Source organism: Chamaea fasciata, unplaced genomic scaffold (assembly GCF_029207755.1).
Source record: "Chamaea fasciata isolate MVZ Bird 193981 ecotype frontalis unplaced genomic scaffold, bChaFas1.0.hap1 SCAF_18, whole genome shotgun sequence".
Lineage (NCBI taxonomy): Eukaryota > Metazoa > Chordata > Aves > Passeriformes > Sylviidae > Chamaea > Chamaea fasciata.
In genome coordinates this window covers 10,129,439-10,155,367 of record NW_027094103.1, presented here as the reverse complement: position 1 = coordinate 10,155,367, position 25,929 = coordinate 10,129,439, and the positions used below count along the sequence as shown (strand labels likewise).

Here is a 25,929-nt window from a genome sequence, read left to right as displayed (position 1 = left end):
TAAATTAACAGTTCAGTTTCTCTGATAAAGTCACTAATAAGTATTTCTGGTGCAAACACTCAAGAAAGAACATATCTGAAAATGGGCATGAAATTTTAATTCAAGTGTGTGGCTTAAAATTTGCATTATCAACATGCTTTAAACACTTGAGGAAAGAGAATATTAAAGGGGCTTAAACCTGACCTACAATGGCTGCAGGAAGCATCAGCCGAAATTCTTTTTCATCATTTACCCCTGTACTGGATCTGTATTTACAGAGGTAAATGATGAATAAAACAATATTTAACAAAGGAGTCTTAACATCAGTAAAACCCAAGAATTCTGACTGGCCACCGATTATTAGGATGTTGAGCCATTCTTTAGTTATTTCTCCTCTTACTTTTGTCATGTCCCGATCCATCTTCACCACCTTCTCCATGTTGGCTCCAGTTCCCAGTCGGAATGGGCGACCTTCTGAGCTACTGTTGGAGGGGAAACAAAACACAGCAGCTTTGTTCTGACTGCTGGAAAACACAGCTGAGCCACACAGTCCAATTTCATATATTATGGGTGGTTTGAAATGATTTGAAGCTACCCTTGCAGCTGAATGCTCAACAGCAAGAGAAATATTAGTCAGTTAAGGACATATCCCATTTACAGAGGAAATTTAATCCCATTAAATGCAGTTATTTGCAAAGCAATTTAACCCTTCCCCCCCTTTAGGAAGAAGCCTCATGTAATGGTTTTTATTGATCACAAATGCCCAGGGCTTCGAGTTCACCTTTCACTTGTACCTTTGAGTGTAATTTTTAGAGTATGGGTTCACAATCAACCCACAGAGTGGGGGAAGATGAAACAAGTAACACAAAATGCAGGAGGTGACAGCATTGACATTCAGTGATCCCACCATCCAGGTGGGGGCTGAGAATACTAAAGAATGTTTAATAGCAAATTATTGTCCAGCTTATGCATTATTAAAGCTGTGCTTTTAAAGCCATTTTGCCTTGACAGCTCTATTTGTTAGTCCTACCCAGCCCGTCACACCATAAATAAGACAAATGATATTCCATCGGAAACTCTGAGTCTAAGTAGCTAATTTCTCATGAGATTGTTTTCAGACAGATGAAGACGTTCCCATATTCCTTTGCATTATCTTACTGCTTTGCCAGTAAACACAACACACTGGGCAGACACTTTACTTTCCCATTTACTCTTATATCTAGGATATATATTTTTCTGCAGCTGCAGCCCTGGAAAAAAGGAGAAGATAAAGGGAATTGGCAAAATTTGTTCTAATTCCAATCCAGTGAGCTGCGGTTACCTTAGTAAAGGCTGAAGGACTTCATGGGAGGACTGATCTTCTCTTTTATGGATAAAAATAGAGAGTTTACCATCCACTGCCTCGCTTTCTTCTCCAGGATCTTTATCACCTTTTATGGAATTTTTAGGGCTGGCTTTTGCCAAGGTAGTATCTGGCTCAGAGGCAGTTGGAGAAAGGACTGTCTGGCAGCCTTGAAGTAGAAAGGAAAAAAGAAAACAAAGAAATTTTCTTACCCTTTGAACTAATGCTGACACATCTGGGACGTGTCTGAAACATTACTGAGACACCCACTTTGCTCTGAGGCCAGGGAAATTAGGAAGTAGATGGACAAGCAGAAGAATATCCTGCTCTCAGTGACATATCAGATACCTCCCAATACTAGAGCTTCGTATAAATACAAAAGCTCCTGGCACAGGGTGCCCAGAGAAGCTGTGCCTGCCCCTGGATCCCTGTAAGTGCCCAAGGCCAACTTGGACTGGGCTTGGAGCAACCTGGGATAGCTGAAAGTGTGGGAGGGGATGGGACTGGATGGGCTTTAAGGTCCTTTTCATTCCAAGATTCCATGAACCACGAGTCCCTAGGGCACATCAGCAAAGAGCTGCTGGTACCTGGCACAACGTAATCTGCCAGCTTTGCCAGCAGCAGGGAGGCAATCTTGGAGGCTGGGTCACTGGGATCATCCTGCTCGCTGTTCAGAGAGGGCACTGAGTAACTCCAGGGAGGCAATTCCACGTTTCCACAGTCCTCAACACTCATGAGAGGCAGAGCAGCACGACACAGCTGCAGGATTATAAGCACCAGCTTTGGAGAAGGACGCTGATCCAAGAGAAGGGACAGAAGCTTGGACACACAGGCTGGCTGGCTCAGGATGGCTTTACCTATGTGACTCCTGCAAGGGAAAACAATCTTGAAATTAAAGCCAAATTAGTTTATTATTTATAAGATGTATTAAAAGCAATTTCAGAGTCTGACAAAACATTTGCAGCAATTCTTCCGTAACTTGACAGCGCAGATTAAACACTAAGATTAAGAGTCAGCTTTAGAATGGTTTAAAAAAATCCACAAAAGATCCCACACAGGCTTTGGTACACAGGAAGAAAACACTCCAGAACAAAGGCCTGGTACCTTGAGAGGTCATTCAGAAGGCTGAGGACATCCTGCAGTGCATCATTCCCTGCAGCCTGGTTGCCACAGCACTCGGTGGCTCTGGCCAGGTGGTTGGTGAGGAGGCTGGAGACCTGCCTGGCCAGCCCGGAGTGAACGGCGTCGGTGGAACCCCCTTTGGAAGGGATGGAAGAATACACAGCTGTAATCCACAAAAATCAATGTACACACCACAGATGACCCCTGACACATCCACCATTAGCCAATGTGTCTGTAAGTCTGAGTGCATTATGGGTGAATTCTACCACAGGAGAAATGCCAAATGATCACTCTGAATCTCCGGGTTCTCTGACTGTGTTTAGACTGAATCAAGTGGTGAGACTTGAAATTGTTTCCATGGGGAGGAAAAAAGCCGGAATTAAAAAACAAGAAGAAAATCCACTGAATTTTGTATTCACTTCTTAAGAATCCAGAGTCCTAAAAATTATGGTGAACGAGTGCCTTATTTTAAATATATTTACACCACTCCTCAGACAGTTTTAACACACAGAGCACAAGGTATTTGCAGTGCTCCTACCTTCTTCCTTCTCCCACTCCACACAGCGGTTGGCCAGCACCTGGAAGGCAGCCCAAGCCATGGTGGCCACCTTCTGTTTCTTGGTCTGTTTTTCATTTGAGCTGGACTCTGTCTGGCTGCTCAGGCTGCAGAGCCTGTCCATGAGCTGGACCAGGCCACTACGCACCAGACACTTCTCCTCGCTCCTGCAGGAGAAATTCAGGCTGGAATTAATTTCTCCATCACAACGAGAAACCAGAACTTGCTGTTGGCTCAGTAATTCATTAGTTCACTCGGCAGAAAGATGGTTCTGCCTCTCCCATGTCCTCCCCAGATGAAATTGTGAGGGAATTTATCTGGATGTTCTCAGATGCTCCTCATGATGAGGAAAAGAGATGTATTTATACTATTTATTGCTTCTCCTTAAGGCAAAGCCTACTAAGGCCAGGTGTGCATGCCCCCCTTGGCTTCCCCAAGCCCCTGCACACCTTGTGTAGGGAATGGTGCACAGGAGGCCAATGCTGTTGGCACAGGCGATGGGGTACCGGGCACACAGGGACACCACCGACGTCATCGTCTCTCCAAAAGCCTCCTGGACCTGCTCCACCATCCCACCACACGTCAGCTCTTCAATCCTGTGGGGGGTTAGAGATTGGGACAGGAAGGCTTCAATTCACAAACTTCCAAAGGTAGCTTTAAGGAAATAATAATCAGTGCATGTTGAGAATTACTCAAGGGAGACTTGGAAGGAAAGCTGCAAGTCACTCATGTTTTCATATGAAATGTGTGAACAAGAGAGTGTGGCAGTTATAGCTCAGACATGACTGAACCTCACTACAAACAAAACACAAAACATTTACTACATTTAGGTGACAGTATCAGCTAAATCTACCACTAACACCTAATTGATTTAATTTATAATTAAATCAAGAGAGGATACCCCCCTCTCTACACACCTGGGTATGTGTCAGCCTAGTATAAAAGTTCATCTACTGATAAATGAAAAAAAGTTTTTAGAAGTTTCTGCCTTTCCACCCCACAAGAGTCAAAGTGCTTGTTGCAACCTTAGCTCGGCCAACTTGTGCCCTCACAGCTACTCACTTCTGGCTTTCCCTTGTCCAAAGCAATTCATTCCCTTCCACAGAGACCAAAGCACTGACTTCTGGAGAAACGCACCCACCTTGGCCCTCCCTGGAGCACCATTGTCACCGGGCCCACCAGGTGGGTCACGCCCCCGACGCGCACGGCGGCCGTCAGCAGCTCCCTCATGTGCACCAGGGCCTGTTTCCTGGTGTTGCCACGTCTCCAGCGGGTCTGGGCAGCCAGCAGGAAGCTGCTGCTGGACACCTGTGAGGTTTGGGATGGGATTTTTGTTAAGACACAAACAAGGCACCTCCTGTTTTCGAGCAAGTTGTAATCTGAAATAAAATTACAACGTACGGCTTGGTCGGGGTTTGTCCCGATGAAAGCAAAGAGCTGCCCCAGCAGGACACTGTAGGTGGGTTTGTCCCTGCTGTCCTCGATGGCCAGGGACTGGAGCAGGGTGAAGGAGCTGCTCCTGTGGCTGGTGACGTGCCGGCGCCTGCGAGGGAACAGGAATGTTACACCTGGCAGCAGGAAGCTGATCCAACCACCACAAATCCTGCTGTGCTGGCAGTGTTAAATTTGATCAAGTTGATCACTGGAACAGCACAGAGGTGTGAAGGGGTGGAATAAACCCTGCTGTACCTCTGGCTGGCCCTGGCAAACTCGATGTCCTCGTTGCCAATCATCTCCAGGTCGGATGGGGCGGACATGCTGCGCAGGAACACGGGCTGGCGCACGGCGTGTGAGATCACCTTGGCCTCAGTGGCTGATTTACAGGCTGAAGTATTATAAAATAATGAAAAAGGTCATTCCTGGTGCAGGAAATTATTTTAAAACTTGCTTTAATATCACTGGTGGATATCCCAGTGGAAGCTGAAACATAGGGTGGGGAAAACCCAGGCTAAGCAAGAACATGCAACTCAGATCTGAGAATTTTCCTGTTTTCAGCCCTGTTGAGAGCTAAAGATTTGGAATGGAAAGCTTCAATTCACAAACTTCCAAATGTAGCTTTAAAAACATAATAATCAGCACATGTTAAGAATTACAGCAGGGAGATTTAGGAGGAGAACTGCAAGTCACTCATGTTTTCATATGAAATATGTAAACAAGAGAGTGGGGAAATTATAGCTCAGACATGATTAAATCTCAGTACCAACAAAATACAAAACCAGCTCTGAGGATTTTCCTGTTTTCAGGTATTCTTTCAAATCAGATTTCTTTTGGTTTGGTTAAGTATTTTTCCTCAATAAATCAGGAGACTGAAGTTTAAATTCCACCTATTATTACTCAGATTTTTATTTACCATCATATCATGGCAATCAGAAAACAAAGACTCGACTTCATTTATTGTAAAAAACTTACTTTGAGAGAAAGAAATAGTTTAATTTAAAGCAAAAGAGGGGAAAATAAGATATCTTTTATATCTTTAGAAAATGCTGGCAATGAGAGATGTACCTGGAGTCTCTGCAGGGGTCCCAGATATGCTCCTTGTGATCCCAGACTGTGCTGCGATGGTCACGTGCAACAACAGCTCTGCTCTGTTCATCAGGCTCTTCACCAAGGTTTTTGTCTTTGCTAAGGGATGAGAGGTCTTCTGGATCAGCGAATTCACCTCTTGGAAGAACTTCTCCCTAGGATTAAGAAAGGGAAGAAGCCAAATTGACGTTTGAATACTTTCAGAAAGGAAGGGTTACTGTGAGAAAGGTCAGCTAGAGAGGACTCAAGGCATCAGTCTGTTCTGCGCCAACACAGGAGAAAGCAGAAAAAATGGAAGAAATAAACAGGAGGTCCCTTAGCAAACACAAGGCATTTTAGGTATTAATAATATATTTAGCACTGAAGTTTCTAATCATTTATTCAGACACTTTCAGAACTCCCTGGAATTCCCCTGAAGCTGCCCCTCCTTTGAGGCCTAAATGTTCTCTAACACTGACCTTAATGCCAGGACCACGTTCTCAAGATCACTCCCATCAAAAGAAACTTCCTTCATTGAACACAGAAGCTCCAGCTCCTTCATCTTGCTCTGAACAAAGGGAAGGAGAAGGATGAACACGTTTTGAGGAAGCAGAGTGGGGCACAAGCACCCACAGCAGCCCCAGGGCTCACCTCATTGAAGTGATAATCATAAAAAAAGGGGACATTGTTCTCCAGCTTCCCGTGCATGGCATCATCCACCTCGTTCTGCCACTTCTGCTCCAGCTCAGCCACACTCTGATAAAGAGACAGAAATCACACTTGTTGCACTTAAGGTGTAGAAGGGATTTAAAAAGAGGAAATCGGAGTACGTTTTGTATTTCTGTGGTGCTAAAATACACCTTTATTCTCAAAACAAGCCCTCTGTTGTTGTAAATAATTTTATTTTTTACCTGCAGTTGTCTCTCCATGGCATTCAGCTTCTTAAAGGTTTCTCCCATAATTTTACAAAGTAAATCATATTCTTCAGCGTGTTCCTCCTGATATTGGAAATTTATCAGGGACTGGAGAGCATCAACCAAATTGAGATGTTTAATCACACATGAAACCACCATCTCCTCCATGACTTCTGGCTGGATCACTTCCCTAGGGTTCCAGGGAAAGCCAAACTCATTAATCAGGAGTAAGAGACCAACTTGGACAATTCATATTCATAAATCATCACATTATGCTGCATTCACAAACAAGGTTAAAAGCCCAGAGGGAAACAAGGACTCCTTACTTTATACTGGGTCTAAATTGAGGCCGAGCACGTCCAGAAATTTCCCTGAGCTTGATCATGATTCCTGGGGGCAGCCTAATCCTGGGCAGATCAAAGTAGTGTCCAACAGGAGGCACGAGCACATCAGAGGGATACGTGAATTCCCTGTCCTCCTCTATGGTGAGAGGCAATGGAGAAGGGCTTGGAGTAAGGGCTGGAGATATGACCCCGTTGGCTTCCACCTGCCACTGGCACCTGCAGAAAGAGTTAAAAACCAATGAAAAGGATTTTTATCTCCCCCCTCACTGAGAAAGACATGTCAGTCAACGTCATGTTACAAAGATTAAATATTAATGGCTTGTACCAAGCATAACCCAACCCTCCTTTAACTATAAAAACACCTCTGGTTTGGAGAATATTCCCTCAGTTTTAGGCAACACAAACTGCTGAACAAACTACGGGAAGAATGATCCACACTTCACCTTAAAGCACAAGACTTGAGCACAACTCACTTCCCCTCAGACAAAAGCCACTCAGATCAAAATTGATTATTTTTACCTTTGTAAGAGTTTAGATCTTAAGAGCTCTTGACAGGTTTCTTCATCTTTGGTAATTTCTGGCCCATTGTACAAGATCCTCAGCATGGAACAGGCCAGCACAGAGAGGCCCAGGGCCAGGTCAACCAGGAATGGCAAACCTCCTGACACATCCTCTGAGGATTCCTGCAGCAGAACAGGGAGAAGTTCAGCCAAGCAACCCACCAGGAAGTCCTTTCCAACAGATCCACGATAGAAGATTTTATATATAATCTTTTAAATGTAAGATATAACTCGATATCGATCTTAACTCTTAGACAAAAAATGCTTAACAATTAACAGCAACTTGTAAGAACAACTCAAGACAAGAAGTAAGGGATTTAAACATTATTTTCCTGAACCAAGAAGGAACAGGTGAAGTTATTTTTGGTTCAGTCACCTCCACTTGTAGTGGGATTCAAGACTCCCTGTGTTTGATCCCAGAATCCCTCCCCTCTCCTCTTTGTGGGCTGGAATCATTATTTCCTCAGGACATCTCTGATTTTCAGGTTGTTACAAAGAAATCCTGACCCACAAGCAGCAAGGTTTGCTGGAGCGGCTTCAGGAGATAGATAAGACACATTTGATAACAACTATCCCCATGAATCCCTGAGTGCCAGCCCATCCACAGGGATCTCTGCATGCCAAACTCAGGTTCTTTTCATTTGTCTCACTGCCCAAACCAGCCACTGCTGGTTTCCACTTCAAAGTGCCAAGCTGGAAGCACATTTCCATGGATGTGGAATGTGTGGCAGGCAGCAGGAGGCAGTGGAAGCTGAAGCTGTGCCCTGGGATTCTCCCCCTGGAATACCTGTGCTCGGACAGTGCAGGCAAAGCCCCACATGGCTTTGTCCGGAGTGTTGTGCTCCCGCCCACTCCGCATTTCAAAGGAGAACGTGACTGTGTCTCCTTCCACCTTCAAATATCCACCGCAGGAAGGGGGGGAAAGAAAAGAAAATATATTTAATAATCGAGGCAAACAAACAGGCTTTTCACACAAGTGGGTTATTTCATAGATGAATGCTTTTAATGACAGTTATCTGGGGGTTGTTTTTATCTCAAATGAGGTAGTCTGATTTAAGGTTTTTTCCTTTTTGTAAAGGTGTCTTTTAGTGGAAAACTTAAGTTTTGCTGCTGGCTGGCTACAGTAAAACAAAAAGAACCACCACAGCTGTAAAATCAAAAGCAGAAATTATCAGTGTGTTACTTAGCCTTGATTTTCATTGTTTGTCTGCAAGAAACCAGGCAATAATTAACAATTCTCTTCCTGAAGGAACACAGACAAGCTCTTCAATTAGAAGAATGACAGCAAATTAATCAAGGAGATGGCTAAAAGAACAGTATCAAAATCCACGTGTGAAAAGTAAACCAAATTCCCATAATTGTGAACAATGGAGCTCTTGTCTGAAATTGCTTTCCAGTTTACTACCTCTCGATTTCTTTTTACAATGTGTTTTTGTTATGCAAATAAGCCCAGTTTTACTGTGGGACAATGTAGCAGCACGAATACATATTAAACAAAAATAAAATCACACTGCAGAGAGTGTGAGGGGACACATTGCCAAAGCACTGAAATGCTGAGGTTTCAAGAAGTTTGAGAGATTTTTCTTAGTTTTACTGCCAAAAGCAGCCAATGAAATTTTAAAATCCAACAGAAATGGTTAGAATTTATTTGTTACATTTGCTACTTGATATATTTGGGGGTTATTATAAAAAAAAAATTGACTTTAAGAGAATCCACACAGAACTTCTCCTAGGAGGGTGTACTTAGGAGAAGAGCAGTGCCATTAGAGACTCCAGGACTCAAACATCTCCATCAGAAATTCCAGGAAGACACAAAACAAACTCCAAGGGAAGCATCACACGGAACACAGAGCCGAGTTTAAAGTTCTCCCCCAAGGACACAACAGCTCACTGAGCAGGGATCTCATCATGGATAACTGTACAGTTAAAAGCTTGGAATGCATAGCTGTGAGGGTAAAATGGGCTGGGCATGGTTTCCAAAGGGGATTTTCTATGGGGAAGAGTGGAGGATGGGAAATACCGTACCTTCACTAAGTCCTTGGGCCACCCCGTTCCTAAGACACTACGGCTGCCATATCCCAGTGTATTGCCTCCATACTCAGCAACCTTCCTACTGTTTGTGCTAGGACCAGCATAGATCACCAACTTCAAAACATAAAATACACTGTTAGACTGTAAGAGAAAAACAAGAAAACCTAATAATAATAATAATACTTAGCACTTCCACCGCGCTTTCGACTCTCGAAGCGCTCCATGCACGTGAACCAATCCTCACAGGCTCTGTGAGGGCAGCAGGGTTAAGTATTATTATCCCCATTTTACAGATGGGGAAACTGAGGCACGCAGGGGACTCGAAGGGCTTTGGTCCCTGCTCACACAGCAGGGCTGGGAGCAGAGAGCAGGAGCAATCCTGATTGCCAGCCCTGAGGCAGAGAACAAACTCCTTCCCTAGCAGTGAGGGGCTGATCCTGCTCCCAGCAAAGCCAAAGTTTTGTCAGTGACTTTGGTGGGGTCAGAGTTTAGTCAGGAATGGGTGACATTTACATCCCATTAGTCATTTATGAGCACCAGGACTTGCTCTATGCCAAAGAATAAACAGCAGCGCTCAGCAAGCAGCACAAGCAGCTCTCTGATAACACAAAGTGGATAAGTGCTATTGGTGGCTTTGTTAAAATTCAAGTATTTGTTCCTATGAATCCAGGTAAACAAGCTCTTTATCATCAGGGAAAAAGGAATATCTCCAGCTCTGCCCAGTTTAAACCAACTGCGCTGAACAAAGCAGAATTTGGACTGAAATTTGGGAAATAAGGAAAACTAAACACAAGTAAAAATGAGAAAAGTCAAACTTGGACAGTCTGAGCCAGCCTGAAATTATTTTTTAAATTAACAGAACTGATAGAATTTCTGAGGGGAAAAACCAACCCAAACCACCCTCAACCCCCAATCCCTGGAGCCTCCCACACTTGTCCCACAGCAGAACTCCCCCTTGTTTTGAGGGAATTCCCTCATTGCAGAGGTGTTGAGCTGGCCCTTGCTTACCTTGTCATAATCATACTGGGAGGAGCATCTGTTGTCAAATCTAAGATACAAACAGCGGGCTCCTGGAATGTGGACAGTTTCCTTAAATTTGTAATTATCCCTGACGGGATGCACTGTCTCCACAGTCTTCCCAGCAGCCCAGGGAGCAGGGATCTTCAAACCAGTCAGGAATCCTGGCTCTTCCTTCTCCTCCAGCATCCTGAAATTGAGAGTGAGAAACTGGGCCTAAAATACAGCACGGAGATTTCTGTCATTCAGACATTAAGATATAAAGTACTTAAAAATCACCTCTCAGTATTGAGACACACAGACAAGGAACTGACTCCTGGTTTTAGGCATGACTGTACTGAGGGAATTCATGTATTACATATATTATCATCATTATATAATTATACATATATTATCATCATTATTCATACATTACATATACAGGTTTTCACAAAAAATCCCATTATCACAAATTCTTTAGTATTCCAAATTCTCCAAAGCTGCAAATAAGCATTTTTATTTGATTTCAGCTGTTTGTTTCTGTTCCTAAGCAGGAGCTGGAAAACTTTGAGCTGAGACACACCATTTAAATGCAGGAGTTAAAAATGTTATTTCTCTGTAAATTAAACCATTTAACAGCTTTGCAATGGTTTTAATTCTGTATCTCATGCTGCCAGAGCAATTTACATTTTCTCTTGATGGTCCTCCTTAGCCTAATTTATTGTGAGAGGAACATTTAGAATTAATTTCTAATGCTTGAGGTGAGGAAAAAATACCAAAACAAACCATACTCTGTGTAAACAACCTGAAGTTATTAATAGTTTAATTCTATATACAGAACAAAATTTGGAACTAAGTGCTTTTTGAAAAAGCTTATATAAAACCAAGACAGCCTTAGAAATCATTCCAGCACGCCTTTAAAAATTAATTCAAATAAAAACTGCTGCTTGATCCCACAACAATGGTCAAATAGACATTATAGTTCAGCTTATCCCATGCAAAGACCCAAACGTAAAGAAAATCACCTCTCATCAGGTAACTGCTTCCCTTTCTGCTCTGGAGCACAACTGGGGGAACTGTTCAGTTCTGAGAAAACTGGAGACTGGGTTTTAAGCAGCAGTGCAGTCTGTGGCCCAAAATACACAGTGTTAGGGACATGCAAACTGTAAAGCATTTTAAGAGCTCATTACTGAAATAATTAACAATCCTACTGTTGTTATTGACAAGAAATCATTACTGAGTAGCTCCTGGAGCGGCCAAATTTAACATTCAGCATCAGCAGCTTTGGCAGCTGTTGAGAAACTCTGAACCCTGGTGTGTGGATGAGTCTCTGGAGGAAGCCGAGCAGCGTCTTGGAGGCTGCAGGCCCCAGGTTTGCCCCTGGGCAGCCCAGGGGTGGCACAGAGCCCGTACCTGGCTGGTGTAAAGGACCAGCTGCACCAGCTGAGGCATCAGGGCATCAGCCATGGTCAGGGTCTGCAGGTTTGGGTGCATCAGGGATGTCAGCAGCACAGGCAGCAGGTGGCCAAGCATGGTGGCCTTTGTGATCTGCTCCAGGCCTTTTAACCTGGAAGGAGAGCCAAAGTTACACAGGAACAACTCTTCTCATGGAGCAGCACTTCTGCTTTTAGTCACTTCTGTTTCATCTCGGAACAGCAATTCAAAATTCAGCTGAGAATGTTTGTATTATATTAACAAAATCCCCAAAACAATCTTGAAACCACTGCAATTTCTCCCAAGTGTCAGTGACCTTGAATTGCTGACAATTCTCGCTGAACAATCTGAGAGCAGAGACAGTAAATCAACAATTTAATAATTACTCAGAGAAGGATAAGCTCCCCTGGGCACAGGATGAAAGTCCCCATCAAACACAAATGCACCAGTGTGGATATCAGCTCCCAGCACATGGAGCTCAAAGGACTTGAAAAAGGATCTGCAGCTACAAAAATATATTTGAACACGAACTCGTATGAAAATATCACCCAGGAATTGCGTGTTGTCAATAAACACAACTAATCTTGCAGGCACAGAGAAGCACAAAGTGAAACCTGGAACACAGCTGGGACAGGGAGCTGGTTTGTTTGAGGAGAGAAAAGTTCACAGCTTTTGTTTCCACCCCATTCCCAAGGTGTATTTTCAAGAGGAGGGGAGACAGGGAAGGGCAGGTGATGGAATATGTGGGATATCAAAACAACACCCAGGGATTGTCATGCATAAATATCTAATCCAGCTACCAGGGATGTGCAATCAAGAATTTAAAAATCAACAGATTGGTCCAGCTTACAGGAGTATTCCCAGCTAATTACAGTTTATTTCCAGGTATCCTACTCATAAATACCACTAGAACTGACTAAAATCTTCCGAATTTGAGGCTCCTACAGAAATACCAACCTACAGATGATCAGGACTGCCACATAGACAGTGATCCTAAATTCTCCACCAGCTGAGTGCTAAACAATTGCTACAGGAAGAAACAGTTCCTGTGCATTCAAAGCTCAAATATGAAGTGATAGAGAATAATTAATGCTAACTGTGCTTGTACAATAAGCCACAAAGAGCAGCAGTTCCCTGTTTCCAAATTCGGATCCTCCCACTTGTCTTACCTTTGCTCCCTGTCAGAAATGTCACTGTTAATTAGTGCTGTAGTGACTTGTTGCAGCATTTCTAAGACTTCATCACATCCTGTCAGAATTTGTGTGGCAAGAGACAAAATGCTGGTCTTGAGTTCCTGAGTAAAAAAACAAGAGTTGCAGGATACTTAAATTCTTGAAGAATCCCCCCAAAAAAGGACAACAGAACGAAAAGATGGATTTCCAAATGAAAAGAATGATAATGTGACCTGGCAGGCCTGCAGCAGGAGATTCATCCAAGACTTAAATTTGATTAATGTTAAGCCCCAAAGTGCTGGGAGAAACTAGGTGCATGTTTTACAGGATGCACATCCAGTTTCTAGAGGGAAGGGAGCCCCAAGTCCAGCACAGGAGAGAGCTGAGAGCCAGCCAAGGGACAGGACTGGTGACACAATGTCCTAGCAGGGATGAGGAGCACTGCAGAGAGAGAAACTGAACAATGAACACGGCGTGAATAGTGAGACAAGAAAAATACTCCAATATTTAGCATTTACTCCATGAGCCTGAACAAATAACTTCCAACTGCAGCAGCTCACAAACACACACAGCCTCAAAGAGCAGCAGAGAAAACCAGCTCAGCAAAATACCAGAAATTCAGAAATCAATTCCATTAGGGAAGAGTTATTACCAAAACTACTATGAGCAGACAACCTGCACTCCAGGGCAAGCCTGGGAGTTGGATGAAGCAGTGTGAAATGAAGCATTTTAATAAACTTCTACCAATCAAAGCCTGTCCTCAAACCTTGTTCTCTAACAGCTTCCTTGCCACAAACTTTATTCTATTTCAGACAACTGATGGAAGCTGGTTCTACACGAGCTTTGCTTGTTTGAACTGCAAAAAAGCAGAAGCCAGGTAGGGCAAATAAGAAACCCCTTTTCTATTTATTTTAAAATATTTTTTTCAAGGACCACCTGAGTGATTTGGAGAGGAAAATGTGTCTGGGGTATTGTGTCCGGGAAAGGAAACTCCCATGCCAGGAATCCTACTAGCACTTAATTAAAATCTATTAAAAATCTCATTATACATATATTTAGGAAGTGTCTGCTCTCACTGGTAATAGGGGCTGCAAGCCAGAATCCTGAACACAGAATCACTGCAGATTTTACTCTGCACTGTTCTTCCCTGTTCTCCAGCTATTTAACTCTATCAAAAGGAAAAGAACCACCAGCAAATGCACTGCAGGACCAAGGAGTCACAGACACACTGACTGGAGAGAGCCATACTAGAATAAAACTTGGTGTTTACCTGTACCTTCAATGTCTCTCCCTGCAAGGAGCTGTCACTGTCATCATTGTCATCGGGTTTAATCAAAATAGTGTTACTGAGGAGGTGGTTCTGCACAGCCATCAGGTACCGCAAGCACGAGGACGCAGCCTTGAACACAAATAAGTAAAACTTTGCATTATCCAAACCCTTCATCACCCCTGAGTCAGGCAAGCCTCAGACTTGGAAGTTGGAGAGAGGAAAAAGAAAGGTTGAGGAAGAAGAAAAGAAAGAGCAAATAAACAATATAACATATTTAAGGAAAGAAATCTGAATTCTGTGAAACAACGCACAAAAATATAAAGAGGCGGCATTAACTCTGTTCAGTTTTGGAACATTGTAGCAATATTCAGGAACTCTGAGAATTAATTAATTCTGAAAAGACCATGCCACCAGAGAAATAAATGTAATTCACACTCCTGAGGGTGATTGTTCCATGCCACTCCTCCTTCTCCAAAGGCCAGGACATCCTGTCCCCTACCAGTGTTTTTACAGAAGCTCAACCTGCCTTTTTCAGGGAGCTGATCCTGCTGAAAACACCTGCCCATAGTTTTACCATCAAATGTCAGCTTTAACTCATTTCTGTCTGTCACTGATAACTCTTTCAGCCTCTATGAACCACACTACATAATTGCATGTTTGATTTTTTTAAGCTGCTGTAATGCTTTGAATATTAAGATCAACAAACTTGGCTTAAACTGAATAGGAATCAGAGCAACTGGAAAATAAATCCATGTGTAAACCCATTCCAGCATTACTGAACTATTTCCTTTGCTGTGAGAAATTATTCTCTTCTTCCCTGCAAAGCACAGACAAAAGACAATTCTTCTCCTGGATTTGTTAAGACACAACTATAAAAGTTTCACCTCCTTGTACTCAGTGAAGAGGATGGATTCAAGCAGGAAAAGAAGCCAAAGGCAGAGATACTTTTATCAAAACACACTTTACTTACAGGCACAGTTGAAAGAAGCCTTTGAAAGTCATCTTTAGATACAGTTTGGCACTTGGTGATTAAGACACAAGATTCTCGGACAACAATCTTGAGGATGTAGTGCAAGAGCTCATCATTGAGTCTTCAAGAGAGGCAAGAAAGGTGGAAAATGTTAATCATTAATTACTGTGCATTTTGTACAGCTCAGCTCACTCTGCAAGCTGGATCCCAGATTATGGGAAACCTAAACAAGGATCAAACTTCAAATTCAGACACAAAAAACCCCCAAGGCTGAAATGTTTAACAACAAGTACAACAGATTTCCAGGGGTTTGCTGCACTGTGCTGATGTAAATCTGTGATTTCTTATGGCTCCTATAAAAAACTCCTCCCACCTTGAACAGGTTCTTGAGACTGGCAGTTTTACTGCTGGAAAGTCACCTATGATATGCAGAGAAATGCTATAAAATAATTTTTATGAAATTATCATTCAAATTCACCATGAGTGTGGCAAGAAACAAGGAATTCCAAACCCAGTCTGGCTACAGAAGCAAATAAAGTTTGCCCTAAAACATCAAATCTCTCCCTCACTCTAATGAAATCTTTCCCCTCAGACACAAACAACATTCAGGTCACACTGCAGGAACACACAGAGCAATTCCAACAGAAGTTCCTGCAAGTTCACCTCAAGCAAATGACAGAAAAATACCCTATAAACCGAGGCTTTTTACCTATAATGATCATCATCTTCACTTCCAAATCTGTTGTTCTGCAGCTGCTCAGCTAAATTGGTCAGGATAACATCCCGGAGCTGCGAGAGGCCACTGTTCCTCTCTCCTAAAAGGGAAATAAAAAACTTTTGCAAAGCAGCATTTTACAGAATAGATTTTATTTCCCCACTACCTCATTTAACACAGACCCAGCTCAGGAATGGCTGCATTCCCAGGGTGCCCAGAGCTGCTGTCCCAGACTGGGAGCACTTTCCCTGCCCACGGCACTGTTGGAAATTCCCAACACTGAGCACGTTCCTGGGAAGTAACAAATCACTGAGCATCAGCTGCTTCCAAGGCCCCATTCCCATTTCCTGGTGAACTCCAGGACATTATTCCCCCTTCACTGAGGTCTAACATCACCTCTGATTACTGGGTACTTGCAAATATTCCTTTTCTCCACCTAACCTATCCTAGGCCTAGAAAGTTGAAGCAATCCATAATTTCCTAGAAAAGTATGGATTTAAAGCAGAGCAGTGCCCAATATCCCAAACTGTTCTCCCTCTAAGGTTGAGATGTACTTTGATTTTTTTGTTCTCAGAAAAACCCCACTCTGACCAGGCAATAAGACATTCTCACCTTCAGTTAAGACCAATTTCAATAAATTATTGATTTCTGCTTCTCCAGGATACAGGATATTTAAACCAGAGCTAAGGGAAAAATAAAATCATGTATTACTTGATGGAGTTAGAAGTGAACAAAACCATTTCAGTGGACGTGTGACAAATGGCACCACAGAGTCAGAATCTGATGGAACATTTACAATGTCTGTGTAAAGGCTTAGAAGAGCATCCTCCAGATTTTAACATCAATATTAAGACATAAGCAGCTGTTTTCTCCAGGAATCTCTTGTAATCAATTATATTTTATTGTTTAGGTCCCAAAGCTTCTCCAAGAGCTATTTGCTTCCCTCTGGAAAACTCCCCATTCATCACTTGCACCCAGGGCAGCACAATCAGTTTGTCAAGAAACAGGAAAAATGATGATGGCTCAGAGAAAAACTCCAAAAACTCTGGTGCTGGGGTAAGAGCTGCAGCTTCTCTGTGCCAAGAACAGTGGAAAACACAAATACAATAATCAAGGAATCACTACTGCTACCGTTTTGCACTTTTTGGAGACTGGCTCTATTCAGTTTAAGCTACGCAGAAGATTCTGGAAGGAGCATTTCAGGAACACCCCAGCTCTGCAGAAACATTCCATGTGGAGACATTTTCCCTCCAACTTGTGATGAACTCTGTCCTTTCTATGTGAATTCCCCCATTGAGATCCCAATCACTTCAAAGGAGCACTTCATGCCTGTCTGAAGTGCTGAAATCATTATGCAACTTTGCCATTTCCTTTCCCTTTTCTTTTCCAGTAACAGAAAAGAAAACTGGGATGTTTTTCAGCTTCACACTGAGAGCAGAGATTACTGCAGCTTCCTTCCCTCCGGTTCATGCTGATCCACTCTGATAGAAACCTCAGGAGAAGTTATAACACATTGCCAGCTCTCTTTGAGGGCTCCACTGGCACCAGAATCCCCCAAGGAGAAAACAGGAGGAAGGAAACATCACCCAGTGCCCACCTTGGAGCTGGTGAACAAAGCACTGGAATACACAGGTATTACAAGGTATCCACGCAGGGGACAGGAGACACTTTTCCCTGTGAGAAAGCACAGCCCTGAAAATGCCAGGTAACCCTCCTGAGCCAAACTATTCTTCACTCAGAATTGCAGAGCCACAGAAATTTGGAACGTTGTGATTCACACCAAGAAAATGCAGGTTGATCTTCAAAAGATTTTGTTCTCAACCTCTGGAGCACTTCCCACTGGAAAGTGCAGGTTCTGTTTGTCCTTGGCACGCTGGAGCCAGCATTCCTTGGCCCTGAGGTTTCCATTATCTCCTTTTCAGGAGATACAAACACACTATTTTTTTTTTTTCCCTGGGCCTTCAGTCTCAGAGCACTGCTCAAGTATTATTAATCCCTCCAGTGTTATTAATCCTGCTCCTCCTGATGTTCCTTTTGCTCAGGAGAACTCCAGTGTTACCACTCAAAACACTGAGGTAACAGCTGCCAACACCAGCTTTGCCTTCTCCTGAACACCACAGCAGCTAAATAAGGAACCCATTCAAGGAAGCTTTGCCGGAATTCAGCAACTATTTTATAATAAACATTTGAAAAATCCTTAAGAAAGCAAGTAAAAAAGAAACAAATTAAAAGTAAGAAAGCAATTACTACCTGTTATTTCCTCAAGACCAACACATTGTATGTCTCCTCTTCCACAGACACAAACTGTAATCATTTTATCAAATTATGTCTTAAAATCCATCACACTACATTTACCCCCATTAATGCCAAATTAAACTGAATACAATATGCATGTTCGTCTGTCAATACACTTCAAAGAAACTAAAATCTAGGTTAAGTTGAACTTGATAAAAGAGATATTCACCTAATGGCCAGACAAACTTCCTTCTGGATTTCAGAGCAGATCTGATCCCTTGGGGCCATCAGTAACTGCCACAGTAACAGCCCAGACCTTCTGACAATGTCTCTGTTCCTTTCAGTTTGGGGGCTGAAGAAAAATTTAAAAACCACCTAAGAAAAATAAAACACAACAATATTAATATTAAAAATAGAAACATTACTTACATTAACTTATTTTCTGCAGTCAGTTTCTCAAACTATTTGTGTGGGTCTAGAAATCTGAGAGTCAGAATCTGATTTTGAATCAAAAAATGGAGGGGGGAAATACAAAGAAAGAAGGAAATAACCTCTCTGTCTTTTATTTTTTATCTATAGAGATTAAATTTAAATTAGGGCTCCTAAATGTATATATAAAACATCGCAAAGCCACTGCTAAATCAACCTCCATTACATGGATTCCAATAGAGAAAAAAAAAATAAAACTAAATAAAAATGAAAGCAGTGGTCGCCTGTACTCCAAGTTTTTCATTTTCCCATGTGAATTCTGAAGTCCATTTAAGGTTCTGCACCTGGAAGACAACGAGGATGCAGCGGATGATGCAGGTGTCTCCATTGACCATGGCCTTTTCCATAATGTCACAGATGCTGCTCAGGTGATGAGCTTCAATGGGATGCTGCTTGCCCAAAAAGTTGCTGATGGGGAGGTTGTTGCTGGCTGCCAGGAGGTTGAGTTGGTGGATGCACATGGCACCAACATGGTGCAGTAACTGGTTAATGACCTCGTTTGTGGTTGTTGCATCCCCTGCAAGGAGAGGAGTTCAAATGCTGTCTATAAACACAGACTGGATCATCAGCCTTTGCTTCTAAAATGCAATAAATCAACTTCAGGGCATAAAAGGATTACCCAAAACACCTTCTGAATGTGCTGAAGGCAGCAAGAATCTGAAATCTTCCACACATCTCACTTTGTACTTTTCCCTCTCTTAAATCTAAGCTAAACCATGACCAATATCTACAACTCTTTTCAGGAATCAACTCAGCTTTTAACAGCAAGGCAGTTTCTGTCTGATTATTCTCTGCCACTCCTCTGTTTCACATCCCCTTTGTACAAAGTGCTGACTCGTGGGTTCCCCTCACCTTTGGGCTCTGCGATGACGTGACTCACTCCCAGCCTCTGGCACACACAGTGGAATGCCTGGTTCCCAGGATTGCACCACTGATCAATATAATCATTGGAGCACGTCCAGATCATGTTATTCATTGTATCATAACAGGCACCTGAGAGAAGGAAAATATTTCACACATCGACTTATTAGAAAACCAGACAGAAGCATCTTTACAGGCACTGCAAATCCCAACTATTTGCTTTAAAAGTTTATAAAATTTCACCACAGACATGCGACCCCACCCCACTGCAGGGCTGCTGACTGCAAATTCAAACCCAGATGGATTATTTGGGATCTGAGGGACTGCTGTATTCCTTACCAAGCCCTGGCACCAGAGCCCCCCGTCCGAGCGAGCTGCCCGCAGCATCGATGAGATCTGCCCTGCTGGTGAACTGCCCGTCCGAGATGTTGAACACCAGGCTGGAGGCAAGAACTACACAGAAACACAGCTCCAATCAATTCCTCAGAAGTTTATTGCATTCCAGACACCCAAGGACTCCCAGTCTGCCACAAAAGGCTCTGACTTACTTTTTAAGGAGGACAAAGCGCTGGTTCCCCCGAAGAGCGAGCGCGTGGCCGAGCTGCCCGAGCCCCCCGGGGGTGGCACCAGCATCACCAGGTACGTCCCACACGTGTAGATTGGGGTCTTCCTCAGCATCTTCAGGGGCAGCCCACAGCTCGTATTGGCAGCTGCAAGGTGCACCAGAGAAAGGTCACAAACTGCACTTCTGCAGAACAAGGCAGAGCTCTGCTCAGGGCTTCAAAGGAATCGATACTGAGAAGCTGTTAAGAAGTTTCGACAGAATTCCAGAATGGTTTGGGTTGGAAGGGACCTTCAGGATCATCCCAGTCCAACCACATGGACAGGGACACCCCTTCCATGAGACCAGGTTGCTCAGAGCTCCATGAACCCTGGCCTGGAGCATTTCCAGGGATGGGGCATCCATGACTTCTCTGTGGCCTCCCAGCTTCACACATTCAACATCAATCCCCACAAGGCTACAAAGAATTTCATGGGTTATTCAACCAAAGAAAACAACTTCAAAATAAAATAAATAAAAAATTAGATAAAACCTGAACTATTAAGGATTGTGTGGTGATAATTACATTGAAAGCATTTGGAGCCAAAAGATCTCCTCACATACAGAGATCACTTGAGATTCACTATGCATTTACTATTTTAAGTTCTCCTGCTCCTCATGAAACGTAGACAGCCCAAATGATCTCCCTCCTGCAACAGCTGATCAACACTTTTTGAGTGCTGACTCAAGAATTAGCCAAGAATAGCCACTTACTCTCCTTTTTCTGTACCACTTGAGTTGTTAAATGGCAAAACACAACCTTTAAAACAGCTCTCTGAGCTAACTCCTTGCCAAATTCCCTGGAAGAAGAGCCATTTCATCTATAATTTATTTTTATGGAAATACTTTCAATTGTTTCAAACTGAAGAAAGAAAACTCACATACTTGTGAAGGAAGAGAAATAATTCAAGATAAACTGAATAAAATCTTCAGATAAATCTAACAAAGCTCCAGATCATCCTGAAAGCCATCAGTGAAGCTCATTCAAGATTCCCTCATTAACTTGGGTTGTTTCCATAAAAGAATACCCAAACATTGTGCAGATGACCTCGAAAAAGTGCAAAATCACCTAAGATCTGTAATATTCCAGTGATTGGTGAAGCAATAATTCCATTTTCTAACCTGCAGGCCATTTTTACACACTAATTAGAAGCCCGGCTGAGCTGCCAGCAAAGAAATGCAACTATCAGATTCCACAAACTAGCTCAATAATGGAATTGGAAAAGGGTGCTGCCCATTTTCCATCCCTAAACTTTCCTCACAATCCTAATTTAGCCAAGGAACTGATAATTCCAACATTAAGCAAATACTGTGCGGATCTTCCAACTATGCACTTGGAGAAAAAAAACAAAAATCACACACTAGTTGTTTTAGTTTCTTTAAACCCGTCCTAAGAGGTCAGCAATAACCAGGATGGATGCAGTGTGTGTTAAGAAACGAAAAGTGAAGCATTTCTGACCTGCCTGGTCCTCCTTGAGGGTGTTGGAGATGGTGGAGCCTGTGAGAGCAGCGAGGGTGGCCGAGGGGGAGGCGCGGTACCGGGACAGGCGGCTCAGCAGCATCTCATTGATGCTCTTGGCAGATTCCCCCTCTTTCCTCATCAGGATAATTCTTTCCTGCAGAGGATTTGCTATACAAATGCCATTTTCTACCTAGTAAAATGAGGGGAAAAAAATACTTTAGATGTTGAAATCCATAGGCGAGAGATCACCCAAACTGTATCAGGTAGGAAAACAAAGTGAAACCTCGCTGACAGAAGTTCTTGCAAAAACAAAGTTCTGAAAGCAAGATAGGAATAATTTTTTGTTTGTGACTTCATGGCTCAATAGACTAATTTAATAGAAGATATATGATATCTTTGAGATATTTAATAGGATATCTTCTATTTACGCCTGTTCTTAAAGACAGAACTGCTTGTCATAAACTTGAGTTTATTTAGGAAATTCTACTTAAAAATATATATAATCCTCTTGTATTTTCTTAGTGGTGTTTCACATGCAAATCATTTGGCTCTGAATCATTTTTCCAGGCAAAAAGTGTGTGCAACGATTTCTTGAGCCCATGATGTTCAGGGGATGTTTTACTGCAGAATGCATCTCTTAATGAAGATGTGATTTAGAGCGTTAGGGATTTTCCATGAGTTGTACTACTACAGCCTCCCAATTCTAGCTGCACCATCCCACTCCATCCTCCTCTGCTGAGCAGAAACACAGATATAAAAAATACATTTTATGCTACAAGAGAATTCATATTGCTAACTATAATAACCCTCTGGACATGGAATTGGACAGTTCACCCCCTGTTCTGTTCAGTTATTTCACATAAATCCATCCAGATCACGCCTATAAATATCCAAACCTAGTATGTCAATTAGAAAATGCTGACATTGAATTTAACTGGGTTACGCTACCAACATCAGGCATAGAAAACACACGATTTGCTTACTATAATTTCAAAAATATCCATAAAGACTGAGTGGCCTTTGGGGGTTTTTTCGTTGAGGCTTGCAGGAGACCAAATCCAGTAGAAAAAGGTGCCATCTGAAGAAAGATGCACGGTGGTCATAGTGCTGCCAACTGGGAAGTGATTTACTGGCATTGGGATTATCTGACATACCTATGAGACAGAAAGCATCTTAACAGGTCTGGTTTTGCAGTTTGGCCTTACAAGTATGAACAGTATGAAAAATAAACAGAGATCAAATGCAGTTAGTGCAGAAGAGGCTTAATACTGGACTTAGTTAGTAGCATTACATTGATTTATTACCAACAGCTATTCTGTGATATTTGCCAAATATCCAAACCAGCTCACAGATCTCAAATGTAACCTGTCTAAAAATAAAAGGATCATCTCCTCTCTAATGATGGAGAACAAAGGTACAGTACCACAAGGAAAATACCCATCCTACTGAGTCACCTACTTTCGGCAACTTCTCTCAAACATCGCTTGAAATTTGAGAAGGGGAATCTAAACAGTCTCAGTGTCAGGAAACACACTGGACATAAATGTGTATATCCATCCTTAAAACCACAGTAGGAAAAACCCCAAAGTAAACAAACTACCCCTGTTTTACAAAGGGCAGCAGTTGTTTATCTACATACCACAACCAGATCTGAAACAACACCTGAATTTTTGACAGGGGAAGAACAAAGAGCTGGTCAGGAAGAACACACTCTTGATTTAAATCAAAGTCCATTTTGCTGTTGTTTGATTGCTTTAAGATGTGACCACACTGGAATCATGGAATATCCTGAGTGGGAAGGGACCCCCAGGGATCATTATCAAACTCTGGCCCTGCACAGACACCCCAACAATCCCAGCCTGTGCAACCATGGGAGTGCTGTCCAAATGCTCCTGGAGCTCTGGCACCTTGACCATTCCCTGGGGAGCCTGGGCAGTGCCCAGCACCCTCTGGGGGAAGAACCTTTCCCTGATATCCAACCTAACCCTGTCCTGACACAGCTCCAGCTGTTCCCAGGTCCTGTCTCTGCTCAGACAGAGCAGAGATGGGAGCTGCCCCTCGGGAGGAAGCTGTGGATTGGGATGAGGTCTCCCCTCGGTCTCCTCCAGGCTGAACAAGATCTATCAGTACCCCATAATATAGAACAGTATAATTATAGATAAATACATATATTTATATACAAGACACAGTGAAGCAGTAACAGCTCTATCATAACTTACACATTCACCACACAGTCGCTTCAAGGTGGGGTTAGAGAAACGCAGTTTCACAAAACAAGAAACTTCAAGGATAAAACTAATTAAAGCTAAAAAGTGCGTGATTCATTCAGCCTGTTTTGTTTCTGTCCCATAACCCTGACCCCTTTACCTGCAGGGTATGTTGATCCACGAGCTGGAACAGGTAGTGAGGTTTGCTATCAAAGGACACGGGCCGATGGAGGAGTTTGCCGTTGCCAAAAGCCACCCAGCCCGCCTCCAGCTCCTCATTCCGGCAGTACACAAACCCCCTGGAAAAAACCCACCAGGATGTTCAAACTCCTTCAACCCTGCCCTGTTTCTTTGAGGCTTTTTTCAAATAACAACTCACAGCCACAGCGCTGAACTTTGACTGAACTTACATTCAAGTCAGCAATTTTTGTTGTGAAAGGCTTTAAGCGTAAAGAGCCTCGTGGTTTTCGAGCAATGAAGAAGCAAGGAGGTACAGTGAGTCACAGCTGCACTAATTACTTAATGAATGACATAATTAGCAAACAAACACTCACAAACTCAGCTATAAATAAAATGTCACACAACTGGTCTGTAGTATATCTCTCTCAGCAAAGAATCAACCAACTTACTAGGCATTAAAACAAACAATTGCATCTAAAATTCTGCTACTGTCAAGGCTGCACTAATGGCCTTCACAGGTTCCTTCCAACCTCAACTTGTTCTTTAATTTTAGACAAAACACACCCAAGGAGAATTTCAGATGAGAAACGCAACACATTAAAACAGCATTTAATGAAAATTCACAATATCATGGAACCACAGACTGCTGTGAGTTGGGAGGGACCTCGGAGATCATCTCCTTCCAAGTGCCATATCCTGCAGTCTTGCTACTCCCAACATCTGGAAGAGGTTTCCCAAAAGGAGAACTTTCGGGTTTCAGCAGCTCTGTAGAAGAGCCAGCTCTGAAGTGTCCCTTACCTGAGGGTTCCGTGCAGTCCTGATCCCAGTTTGCTGATTCCCCTGCCCACGGAATTGGTCGTGTACAGGTAGAGCCCATCGGCCGCAAGGCACCGGCCCAGGTCTGCATCTGGAGCAGCAGCAAGGACAGCAGAGAGCACCTCTGTAACATTCCAGCTGGGAATTCTCCTGGGTTACCCCCCAAGGAAACCACCAGGTGCTCATGGCAGCTCACTGCCAACCCCTTTTTTTAATATTGAATTAATTATCTGGTGCTCTCAGAGCTGCTGTAACACAGGCAGAGCCCAGGAGACCCAGAGGTTTCTTCACCTCTCCTTCAAGCCCCAGAGGTGCCCAGATGGTCTCACACAGTGTGAGAGGGAAGAAGGACCTAATATTGAGCCTTGATGTCATTTCTGCCAAACTCTGTGGTTCTCCTAAAGCTGCTCAGATCCTTCCACCTCTGAACACTTCAAATGAGACAAAATGTATTTGACACAGAGCAGTAATTATTAATAAGCAAGAAGGGACACAAGCCCAGTCAATCTACTGAAGTTCACAGGATCTGGACACTCAGCTCGGGAAGGAAAAGTCCACTCACTCTCTTGCCTAAACACCTAAAAAGAGATGTCTCCAAAAAATCTGCAGGTAGCCTAAAATGACAACTCAGATTTTTCAATTCCTATGGATTGCATTAAATGTCATCAAAGCTTCAACTACTATTTCTAAAACCATGTGAACTCTTAGTTATTACAAAAATAGTAAGCAAACAAAGCAGTAAAAACTGAGAATGAATTCAGGAAAAGAAATACAAAAGAAAGCATTAAAAAAAAAAACTTCAAAATCAACTGGGTAGAAACAAAAGCAGAGTAGGGAAGAGGGGAAAAAACCAAACAATGAACTTGTACTTCTAAAAATAAACCTGCTGTGCCACTGATAGTTGGCTACTGAACACAGGGATAGTGCACAGAGCAGTGATTATGTTCTAACGAGGGGATAATATCCAAACTCTGCCTGACCCCCTCTGAAAAATTCCCACTGGAGTCAGGAAGGTCACTGGATCGACTGCTTTGGACTGTTTCCAACAATCTGACAGTTAAAACCAGCAGCTGCTCTTCAGCAACCAAAAAAGTAACATTTTTTAAGCCCCAACTCTGAAGTTTTACACTGATCTTTAAACAAGCACCAGCACTTAAAGCATCCTGTCCCC

The 25,929-nt window shown here is 42.9% G+C and overlaps 1 protein-coding gene across 3 annotated transcripts in view; it reads right to left on the bottom strand.

Annotated features, from left to right (window-relative positions):
• The window catches only part of HECTD4 (HECT domain E3 ubiquitin protein ligase 4), a 65,277-nt gene that overhangs the window by 26,203 nt on the left and 13,145 nt on the right, over window positions 1–25,929 (bottom strand). The window contains exons 5-38 of one of the 3 annotated variants that reach the window (XM_066199442.1): window positions 24,741–24,849; window positions 23,923–24,061; window positions 22,539–22,709; window positions 21,553–21,745; window positions 20,041–20,202; window positions 19,832–19,945; window positions 19,484–19,624; window positions 18,916–19,148; window positions 18,372–18,517; window positions 16,520–16,590; window positions 15,902–16,007; window positions 15,193–15,313; window positions 14,223–14,351; window positions 12,950–13,074; window positions 11,760–11,913; window positions 11,372–11,472; window positions 10,359–10,557; window positions 9,345–9,491; window positions 8,107–8,211; window positions 7,279–7,442; window positions 6,742–6,975; window positions 6,413–6,605; window positions 6,153–6,257; window positions 5,981–6,069; window positions 5,502–5,677; window positions 4,689–4,824; window positions 4,401–4,542; window positions 4,141–4,307; window positions 3,449–3,595; window positions 2,982–3,166; window positions 2,426–2,579; window positions 1,909–2,189; window positions 1,301–1,490; window positions 380–461 (exon numbers count right to left, since the gene is read on the bottom strand). In XM_066199442.1, coding sequence (XP_066055539.1) covers window positions 380–461; window positions 1,301–1,490; window positions 1,909–2,189; window positions 2,426–2,579; window positions 2,982–3,166; window positions 3,449–3,595; window positions 4,141–4,307; window positions 4,401–4,542; window positions 4,689–4,824; window positions 5,502–5,677; window positions 5,981–6,069; window positions 6,153–6,257; window positions 6,413–6,605; window positions 6,742–6,975; window positions 7,279–7,442; window positions 8,107–8,211; window positions 9,345–9,491; window positions 10,359–10,557; window positions 11,372–11,472; window positions 11,760–11,913; window positions 12,950–13,074; window positions 14,223–14,351; window positions 15,193–15,313; window positions 15,902–16,007; window positions 16,520–16,590; window positions 18,372–18,517; window positions 18,916–19,148; window positions 19,484–19,624; window positions 19,832–19,945; window positions 20,041–20,202; window positions 21,553–21,745; window positions 22,539–22,709; window positions 23,923–24,061; window positions 24,741–24,849 — 5,111 coding nt within the window. The remainder of the gene's footprint in view (window positions 1–379; window positions 462–1,300; window positions 1,491–1,908; window positions 2,190–2,425; window positions 2,580–2,981; window positions 3,167–3,448; window positions 3,596–4,140; window positions 4,308–4,400; window positions 4,543–4,688; window positions 4,825–5,501; window positions 5,678–5,980; window positions 6,070–6,152; window positions 6,258–6,412; window positions 6,606–6,741; window positions 6,976–7,278; window positions 7,443–8,106; window positions 8,212–9,344; window positions 9,492–10,358; window positions 10,558–11,371; window positions 11,473–11,759; window positions 11,914–12,949; window positions 13,075–14,222; window positions 14,352–15,192; window positions 15,314–15,901; window positions 16,008–16,519; window positions 16,591–18,371; window positions 18,518–18,915; window positions 19,149–19,483; window positions 19,625–19,831; window positions 19,946–20,040; window positions 20,203–21,552; window positions 21,746–22,538; window positions 22,710–23,922; window positions 24,062–24,740; window positions 24,850–25,929) is intronic. The other 2 variants (XM_066199443.1, XM_066199444.1) reach the window with 2 other exon arrangements.